Raw genomic sequence first — 10,579 nt, forward strand, 5'->3', positions numbered from 1 at the left:
CCTCACACTTGGTTTTCATTAAAGCTCCAGACACCGCTGGCTACAGGCCAGGCCCAGCTCACGCGGGATCCAGCCCTCCCTGGGGTCCAAAAACAGCCACCGGCCAGCGGGAGAGGCTTGCTGTGCAAAGGACAGCTCCAGGCACCCGAGGCTGGAGGCTGCAGGGCCTCGCGCACCGTGCTCCGAGGGTCCGGACCCCTCCCCACGGGCCCCGCTCCCGTTACATAAGGCTCCAAGGGGGCTGGGGGATGCTCGGGGACTCTGGGCTGCATACTGTGCCCAGGGAGGGCCTCGGCGGAGAGCGGACGGCTGGAGGTGACCTACCTGGCGCGGGTCAGCAGGTTGTCCTCCTGGAGAAGGGCTGAGCGGCTGCGGGCGGGCGGGCGGCGCCAGGTGCGTGGTACAGGGGGGCGGCTGTGGGCTCTGCCTCTCCCCTTCCTCCTCCTCCCCCTGGCCCAGCCCTCCTCCACTTCAAAGTGCACCCACAAGAGGGGGTTCCCAGGGAGGCGGCAGCCCAGTGGCGGCTCTGTGGCGCGTAGCCTTTATAACTGTCAGGCAGACGGGGAGGAACTCACACTTCCCACCAGGCTGCTGCCCCGCCCGCCGGAGGCCTGGCGCACACTTAACCCGCTCCGTGCCTCTGGAGCCCAGCCAGGCCGGCCCAGCTGCCTGCTGACGGCTGCCACGGCCGGGAGCAGCGAGCAGGGAGGCCGCCTTCCCCGGTCCAGGGCCCGGGGTCGCGTGGCCGGGTGTCCAGACGGCGCAGCCACTATCCTGGGGACACGGGGAGGCCCAGCCTCGGCCGACGATTCCTGCCTCAGAGGGGCCCGGTCTCTGGCACCTCCGAGGACAGAGTCTAGGATGCCAGAGGCACTCACGGTGAGAGCTCCATTACACGGATGGGAAGCCTGAGGTCCAGAGGGGACCCCTGCTCCAAGGTCACCCAGCCAGGCCCCAAAATGTTCCCCTGAGAAGCAGAGGCCTAAGCAGGTGTGAGGCCTGAGGGAGCCCAGCGAGGGCTCGGTCAAGGGCTCCGGGAAAGAGACAGAAATGCCCACCGCCGGCCGACCAGACGGCCGGAGCGGCCAGGGCCAGCGGGGGAAGGTGCAGGCAACTGTGCAGATGTTCAGCACCAGCTTGGCAGGGCACAGCGGCCTGGCTGGGCCCAGGCCAGCTGGGCAGCCCCTGGCAGGCCGGGCTCCGGGCTGCAGGCCTGCGCGCCTGCTGAGTCAGAGCGTGCAGCCAGGACGGCATGGTCGCTGTGTGCTCCGGCCCCCGGCAGCCCGGGCAGACCCCAGGCTTTGCAGGCCCGCACCGGAGCAAGGCCGGGGACCCCCATTTGCATGCCCTGCTGGAGCACAGAGGCACCTCCCATGGCGGGGCAGCGCTGGGTGAGACCACCTGAGCCATCTCGTCCACACTCCCGCCTCTGCGCCACAGACGCCGCCAGCTCACGGCAGCACCTGGGACACCCGCCTCCTCCCCTCCGTCCCCACCGCCGGAGGGGACCGCGCGGAGCTCCTCCAGCGGCCTTCTCGGCCCTGACGGTCACTCCGCCCCTGGGACAGCTCTCCCCTGCGCCTGGCCGCCGCCAGGGCTGGTCAGAGGGAGAGTGACCGGTAATGACAGTACGAACAACGGCGCCCGGCGCCGATGTCCTCCTGGGCGCCCGGAGCTGCGGGGTCAGCATCCGCGCTGTCCCCGTTTGGCAGTCAAAGCAACTGAGCCTCCAAGACTGAGCTCTACGCGGGGTCACCCACCCGGCACGGGCACGTCGGGCACCACTGGGACCCCGGCGCCCCGACCGATGGCCTCCTCTCCGTCTGCAGGGCGGCTGCACTGCTTTCCTCCTCCCGGAAGCTCCCGGCAGGTTCATTCATCTCGTCCGCCAGGGCCCCCGGGACTTGAACCAGGTCCACACTGCCCCCTGGGGTCGCCGAGCTGCAGCGCAGACTGGGGAGGACGGCACCTGGCAGGCCGTGTGCACGCGCACTCCACAACTCACACACACACATGCTCCACACACACACACACACACACTCCACACACACACACACATGCTCCACACACACACACTCCGCACACACACACTCCGCACACACACGCTCCACACACACGCTCCACACACACACACTCCACACACGCTCCACACACACACACTCCACACACGCTCCACACACACACACTCCACACACGCTCCACACACACACACTCCACACACGCTCCACACACACACACTCCACACACGCTCCACACACACACACTCCACACACGCTCCACACACACACACTCCACACACGCTCCACACACACACACTCCACACACGCTCCACACACACACACTCCACACACGCTCCACACACACACACTCCACACACGCTCCACACACACACACTCCACACACGCTCCACACACACACACTCCACACACGCTCCACACACACACACTCCACACACGCTCCACACACACACACTCCACACACGCTCCACACACACACACTCCACACACGCTCCACACACACACACTCCACACACGCTCCACACACACACACTCCACACACGCTCCACACACACACACTCCACACACGCTCCACACACACACACTCCACACACGCTCCACACACACACACTCCACACACGCTCCACACACACACACTCCACACACGCTCCACACACACACACTCCACACACGCTCCACACACACACACTCCACACACGCTCCACACACACACACTCCACACACGCTCCACACACACACACTCCACACACGCTCCACACACACACACTCCACACACGCTCCACACACACACACTCCACACACGCTCCACACACACACACTCCACACACGCTCCACACACACACACTCCACACACGCTCCACACACACACACTCCACACACACACACACTCCACACACACACTCCACACACACACTCCAAACACACACACTCTGCACACACACACTCCACACACACACACACTCCACACACACGCTCCACACACATGCACTAAACACACATACTAAACACACACACACTCCACACACACACTCCATACACACTCCACACACACACACTAAGCACACATACTAAACACACACACTCCACACACACACTCTATACACAAACACTCCACACACACACTCCACACATACACACACACTCCACACACACTCCACACACAAACACACATGCTCCACACACACACTAAACACACATACTAAACATACACACTCCACACACGCACACACACTCCACAACACACACTCTACACACACTCCACACACACTCCACACACACACACTCCACACACACATACTCCACACACACACGCTCCACACACACACACTCCACACACACATACTCCACACACACTACACAGGCCACACACACACTCCACACATACTCCACACACACTCCACACACACACACTCCACATACACACACTGCACACACGCACTCTGCACACACGCCACACACACACACTCTCTCCTCCCTCCCTCACAGACCCTTCACTCCGACCCTGGAGGCCTCTGCAGGCCTGCGCGCCTGCTGAGTCAGAGCGTGCAGCCAGGACGGCATGGTCGCTGCGTGCTCCGGCCCCCGGCCCCATTTCCTCCCTCCCGGCCCGCCCAGAACGCTGCACCCCCAGCACTGTCCTGAGCTCTCCATCCAGCCAACATCAGGGTGACTAATGGCTTCCCTTGGGAAGGACCCCACCGCCGACCGCCAACCAGACAGCGTCTGGAAGACACGCCTGCCACACACACTCCCTCCCCCCGCTTGGTGACTTCCTGCAGGTGTGTGGCTCTGGGCCTGCCACCTTCCACCCCATCCCATGCTCTACGTCCAGGAGCCAGCCACGACCCGCCCCCCCAGATGCCACCAGGGAGCCCACGGACTCCAGACCGCAGAGGGCTCTGACTGCTGCTCGACCCACTCGTGCCGAGGGGTTTCACAGGGAGACACTGGGAGCCAGGGGAGGCTTCCGGGGGCCTGAAACCCTGGGAATTTGGGGGAATAAGGAATAAAGCACAGGTAGGAAGTGCCTCGCCATGCCTGAGCGTGGGGCTGGCCAGCCATGAGGCGAGCTGCTCGGTGGCCCTCCCGGCCAGGCTTACGAGGTCGAAGCCCAAAGTGCCGCAGAGCCTCCCGGCCGGACGGCGGCGCGGCCCACGCTGCAGGGGCCGCCTGGGTCCACACGCTGCAGCCACCACGTTGTGTCTCGATAACGCTGTCCTAGGACCCACGGCCTGGGAGCCACGTCCTATGGGGCAGTGAGTGACAGAGCCTGCGCTGGGGCCGGGACCCACCTGCCCGCCCGCCCAGGAGGGTTCTCAGCCGCCCAGCAACGGGGCTGCTGTCCGCCCCTCAGGGGCCGGCACCCGCGGAGTCCGGGGTGGGGTCCCAGGCACGCGTGAGGGCGGGCGCTCACCCCGGAAGCATCTGTATGTCCGAAGGAGACGACATTAACAGCAAACGAAAACCACGCTGATCGGCAGGGACAGGCCGTGGAGGAAAGGGCAAGCTTTGTCCAACTTCGTGACTCAGGAACTCCGCATTTCGCACTGAGCGGCCAGTTCCCTCCCGGTCACCGCCCCCGGCCCCAAACCTCCTGTAATTCAAACAGCGAAAGAAATGACTTCGAGCCCCCCACCTCAGTGTCCGTTGCCCCTCTCTGGAGCCCTCCTTTCACATCCCATCTGCACGTGCTCCGCACACCCAGATGACCTTCCAAGGCCACCTCCTCCAGGAAGCCCTCCAGGTGCCCTGGCGCTGTGTTTCAACTTCTCATGTTGGGCAAGAACCATCCTCTCCCCCGAGCTGTGGCTGGGACCCCCGCCCCCCAGAGCGGGATGCACACAGTACACGGTGACATAGTACACGGTGACCAATAAACAAAGGGGCGGACTCGTTAGGCAGCTCCTTTTGCTGGGCCTCGTTGTCCTTCGGGGGTGAGGATAAGATGTCCCCTCTACTGTTCCATGCGGTGGCCCCACCCACCTCACACGTGTCATCACCTGTGGGGCCCTAGCTGGGGAAGGGGCGCTGTGGACACCTGGTTTTAGGAGGAGATCATCTCCACCAGGGCCTTCTGGGTGTCCGAGGGAGAGCTTGGGAACAGGAAAGGGACACAAGCCTGCGGGAAGCGGAGGAGGGGCGTGGGAAAACAAGGTGGCAGATGGGGGAGGAGCGGGGGTGGGGCGGGGGATGGCCGGCCCTGTCCTGCACAGCCAGGTGTCCAGAGCAGAGCTCAGAAGGACCCCACACATGGGCCAGAGCCCTGTGAGGCGGGCCTCGCCCCTGGCGCCCCAAGGCCACCCAGCATGGCCTGGAGGGCAGCCCACCTCTCCCACCCCCCCTGACGTCCTGCCTGTCCTCTCTGCTGCCACCCAGGGCCTGGGACAGGGCCTGTCCCCAAAGAGCTCTGTCCCGCCTCCGCCTCACCCCTCCACACCCTGAGGAGGCAGATTTAGTGAATGGCAGAGCCCAGCGGCCGCGATGGGGGAGCAGGCAGTGGCTCGGCTACCAAGGCGGGCCAGCTGGGGTCCCGTCCCAGCTCTGCCCTGAGGCTCTGTTCCCGGGGGGCGAGGCCGCCTTTCAGAGGACGAGGACGAGGACTCCACACAATGCTGCTGTTTGCTCTTTACTGGTTCACTGAACAGACACTGGAGAGCACTTTCCGGGGCCGGCCCGGCTCAGAGCACGGCACACACGTCCTGTGAGGCACGGATGGCGTGAGCTCCATTTTGCAGATGAGGACGCTGGGGCTCAGAGGCAAAAGGCGCACCCAGCTCCAGAGCTAGGAGGGGGCTCACCTGGCAGGCGTTCCGAGTTGGGGGTGGCCCCGTGCTGCTTATTTTCAGCCAGCGACTGAAGACGACGCATAATTGCTGTCACAAACCCAGTTGTGGACACACACAGACACACGTGACATGTGCACAGAGCGAAGGCCTCAGATAGCAGTCCAGGCTGGGGACCTGAGGAAGGAATGAGGGGTCATCGAAGCCCAGACCGCCTCCCACCAGGTGCAGGGGGGCCTTGGTGGACCCCTACAGGGGGGAGTCACGAGGGCCACTGTGCCCTGGGGTGACCAGAGCTATGAGTCAAGTGCCCAAAACTTAAAGGATGCAAATGCAGCCGCTGGCCCGGCGGTCCTGGGCGGGGCCGCGCAGACAGACAGCTGTCCTGGAGGCGGCGCGGCCGCGTTCCAGGCATTTCGGCACCTCTAGGACCCGCCTGCTCCAGCCCGCAAGGGGGAGGGAAGGGGGCTCGGGCGGGCGGGCCCCACCGCCAGCTCCCCACGCTGTGGCCGTCCCACCAGGTGCCACCCCACCCCACCCAGGCCTGGCCCCTGCTGGGTCCCGATGGGACCTGCGCCATCTGCTGGCCAGAACAGGGCTGCGGCTCGGGCCACCTGGGACTACACGGGGCAGCCATCCTGAGACCCCGGCCAGCACGGGTGCCCGGAGCCAGTCTCTCTGGGCCTCAGTCTTCTCCTCTGCAAAATGGGGGGAGAGCAGCGGCGTCTCCCCCCGCCCCCCGCTGCTGACAGGGACCAACAGGACGAAACAGGAAGAATGCTTGGCACAGAGCCCGGGCTGCGGCTCGGGCCACCTGGGACTACACGGGGCAGCCATCCTGAGACCCCGGCCAGCACGGGTGCCCGGAGCCAGTCTCTCTGGGCCTCAGTCTTCTCCTCTGCAAAATGGGGGGAGAGCAGCGGCGTCTCCCCCCGCCCCCCGCTGCTGACAGGGACCAACAGGACGAAACAGGAAGAATGCTTGGCACAGAGCCCGGCACACGGCCAGTGTTGAATAAATGTCTGTGTGCGTAAGTGGTTTTCAAGACACACAGTGAGGTGGGGTGAGGCGTAGGGAAGGACACAGCCCACTGGGGGTCAGGGGAGGCTGCTGAGGACTACGGTACAAGCGGGCGTGGGGGTCCTGGCAGGGGGGGCATGTGCGGCCTGTAGGGTCTGGTTTGGCCAGAGCAGGAGCAGGTGGGGTGGGAAAAAAAGGAGCGGTGTCGGCAGGCTGGTGGGCAGCGGCCACGGGAGGATAGGAAGGACAGAGCTGCCAGCGCACGTCTCTGCTGGCTCAGAGCCTGTCCAGGTTGAGTCGGCTCCCGGCCCAGTCAGGTCCTGGCCCCCCACCCTGTGCCTCCAGAGGCAGCAACACCCCCAAAGCAGCCGGCCCGTCTCTTCCACTCTGCCTCCCCCCCTCCCGGCTCCCCAGGCCAATCGCTTCCCCTGCTCCAGGGAGAACTGGGGGTCATTTCAGTCCTGTTTCGAGCTGGACGCCTTCCCCCGGGCCAGCTGGGCTGTGTCCAGGCAGCCAGGTCTCGGACAGGAGCCACACGCAGGCCACCCCCCCCACCTCCGCTCCACACTCAGGCTTCCCTCCTTGACGGCAGCTCCGCTCCAGCCTTTCCGCGGGGGGCTCCTGGGGCACCCCCAGGCCCAGCCACCTGTCTCCCCACTCTGGGGCAGCCCCTCCTCAGACCCTTCCCCCCTTAATCACGGAAACACATGTGCAGCCGCTCTCGCCTTCCTCCGCCACCCCCCCTCCTCCCTTCCCCCCGCATACAGCCCTGGCCCTGGAGTTTACAGCTGCAAAACACACACACACACACACGCACACACACACGCACACACACACACACACGCACACGCACAAAACCAACTGTGGAATGTTTTCCTGCTTCCGAGCAGGGCGCACAGCTCCGGAGAGTTCTCTGCTAGCACCTGACGTCTGATTGCCTTTCCTCGCCACACGTTTTCCACTCCTCCTGGGACCTGGGGCAGGGGGTCAGGTCCGAGCAGGAGCCGAGGGGCAGAGAGGTGGGCAAGGATGATCAGGGTGTCTGCAACGGGCCGAAGGGGGTCGCCTGCCTCTTGCCCAGAGCTGCGTACACGGCAGGGTCTGCTTTTCCCATTTGCAGAGGGAGCCGGGCTCCTGAGTGCCAGACTCAAGTGTACGGCGGCCCCGCCTCCCTGGACTCCCATTCATCCTTTTAACAAAGTCATTCATTCAGCAGTATGTGTCGAACACCTACCATGCGCCAGGCTGGGACACGGGGGGCTCAGGTGGCGCGCTGGCCAGCCGAGCTCCGTGGGATCGCGGCCTGAGCGAGGACGCGGCAACGGCCCGCACAAAGCTGTGGGTGCCGGCGCGGGAGCGGGCGGCGAGTCGGGGCACCCCAGCTCGCCTGGGACGGGTGGGGAGCCTTCCCCTCAGACGGCAGAGGAGATGGGAACGTGTGCTCTCGGGGGAGGAGGAGAGGCTGGGAGGAGGGTCGGGGTCTGAGAGCTGGTGGGGACGGGTGTGCGGTGGCAGAGGTAGCAGAGCTGGGTGCAGGTGGCCCAGTGGTCTCCTCGAAACTTGAACTTCACCCCCGAGGGCTGTGGGTGCCTTGGAAGGTGCTTATGCAGAAGAACGCCATGAGCAGATGTATCAAGCAGAATCTTTTATTGCAAATGGCACAAGTGGGCTCTGGCCAACTTAAGACACAAATAAGATTTATGGAAAGGTGTGACAGAACCCCCGGATGGAAGGGTGGGCAGGGCAGCCGGGCCTCAGGGGGCCAAGCCGCAGCCTCACGTGGAGGCACCGAGATGCGTCAACACCACCCGGTCCGACTCCCGCTGTCCCCACGCTCAAGTCCAGTTCTCAGGGGAACAAACCTGTGGCCTATCCACACAGCGGACTGCTACCCGCCCGGCAACCAAAGCAACGAGCCACTTGACACAACGTGGGCGAATCTCAGGGATTTTCCGGTGGAAGAAGCAAAAGAAGCCAGCCCCCAGGGAATGCAGGCTGCGCGGTTTCATCTGCAGGAAGTTCCAGGACGGGCAAAGTCGAGAATCGGAACAGTGGCTGCCTCTGCTGGGGATGGGTCACCGCGAAGGGCACCAAGCTGTACGCTTAAAATCTGTGCAGGTCATCACGTGTGACATCATCATATCATTATAATATGACGGAAAACAAAACAGGAGGAAAAGCTGTTCTTTTGCTGACAATGAATAAAGAAACGAATCAGTCGATCAATGAATCGAGCAATCATTCCAGGGAGAGAGTCGGCCTAAGTGGCTTATACACTCTCATCCTTCCCTGGCCAGAGGTGAAGGGGGCACCGGGCCAGACAGCCCCCTGAGACCTCGTGCACCCAGGGAAGGTAATTTCCCCAGGGCTGGCCCAGGAATGCTGAGACCGCACACCACACCCGCCTTGCTCCTGGGAACGAATAGAGAGGTCCTGGTCTGTGTGTTTCAGGTGTGAAACAATGTAACCGAGCAGAAAAGCATGTCGGTTTCATTCACCAAGGAAGCCCAGGTGGGAAAAGAGCCGGCGAGTAAGAGGTGCATGTGGGCTGGTAAAGCGTGGAACTTATCTACAAGGTCCTTCCAGCCATGGAGTCGGCTGACCTCAGGTTCTCTCCCCTCAAGCCGCTGTGGACACATAACTCAAGCCACAGAGTCCACTGCCCCTCTCATTCCGGGCTCCTGAGCTCCCTGGGGAGGGGGCCAACATGGAAGTGGCTGGAAGTTGAGGATCGTACCTGTGGGGACTTTTCTCCAAGGTCGTTGCCTCAGAGAAGAGACGTATGGTCTCCTTGGATCAACGACTCTGGCCTCTGAAAAAAAAAAAAGAAAGAAAGAAGAAGAGACACAGAGACTAGTGCTGATCACGTGGCTCATCAGCTGTCGGGCCCTCTCCATGTGCTGCTAGGACGTGTGCACTGTATCCCTGCCTCCCGCCGGGGCATTTGGGCCCCAGCTGCCACCGGAGCCCCTGCTGAAGGGAGCGGGCCTTGTCCCTTCGGATTTGCCTGCCCCGGAGACCCAGGAGGCCTGCGCCCCCGCCTCCTCCCCAGCCAGGGCCTTCCTCCCCTGCCCATGGGGACGCTGGTGGCCAAACTCCTCCTGCCAACGCTCAGCAGCCTGGCTTTCCTCCCCACCGTCAGCGTCGCCGCCAAGAGGCGGTTCCACATGGAGGCCATGGTCTACCTCTTCACCATGTTCTTCGTGGCGGTGAGTCTGCGCCCCGGGGTGGGGGCGGGGCCATTCGCCCACACGCGGAGCAGAGAGGCCACCCTCCCGCTCCTTCCCTGGATTCCGTGATTCGGAGGCGAAAGAACGAGCCCGGAGATCCAGAGAGAGGGTCGGAGGTGCCCCTCCTCCGCTCTGGGCCTCGGTTTCCCCCCTGGTGCCGGGAAGTTGCTCTGAGACTGACGAGGACAGCCTGCTGAGCACAGGCTCTTCCAGGCCACCCTGTCCCTTGCCCCTGGCCCACTCTTCAAGGCCACAGGGGCTCCAGCTTCCCCTCCCGCCCCCCACCTCTCCCAGCCGTAAGAATAAGGTGGCCGAGCAGGGAGGAGCCAGGGAGCCAGGCCCAGGAAGGGGAATCAGACGCCAGATAAAGAGCCAGAGACCAGGAGGGGGGGAGCTGGGGCGTCAGGGCTCGGGCGACTCATCTCAGAATCCCGGAGCCGCCCCGCGCAGGAAGGGCCGGCTCGCAGCCTCCGTCGCTCCTGCCTGGGGCCCCCCTGTGTCTCTCTCTCTCTGTCTCTCTCTCTCTCTG

At 63.8% G+C, this 10,579-nt stretch overlaps 1 protein-coding gene across 1 annotated transcript in view; it reads left to right on the forward strand.

The window, feature by feature from the left end:
• Nucleotides 1-9,794: 9,794 nt before the first annotated feature.
• Nucleotides 9,795-10,579, forward strand: part of MYMK (myomaker, myoblast fusion factor) — a 7,986-nt gene continuing 7,201 nt past the window's right edge. Inside the window, exon 1 of the mRNA XM_006918099.1 lies at nt 9,795-10,029. Coding sequence (XP_006918161.1) covers nt 9,895-10,029 — 135 coding nt within the window. The 5' untranslated portion in view covers nt 9,795-9,894. The remainder of the gene's footprint in view (nt 10,030-10,579) is intronic.

This window comes from Pteropus alecto, unplaced genomic scaffold (genome assembly GCF_000325575.1).
Source record: "Pteropus alecto unplaced genomic scaffold, ASM32557v1 scaffold67, whole genome shotgun sequence".
Classification (NCBI taxonomy): domain Eukaryota; kingdom Metazoa; phylum Chordata; class Mammalia; order Chiroptera; family Pteropodidae; genus Pteropus; species Pteropus alecto.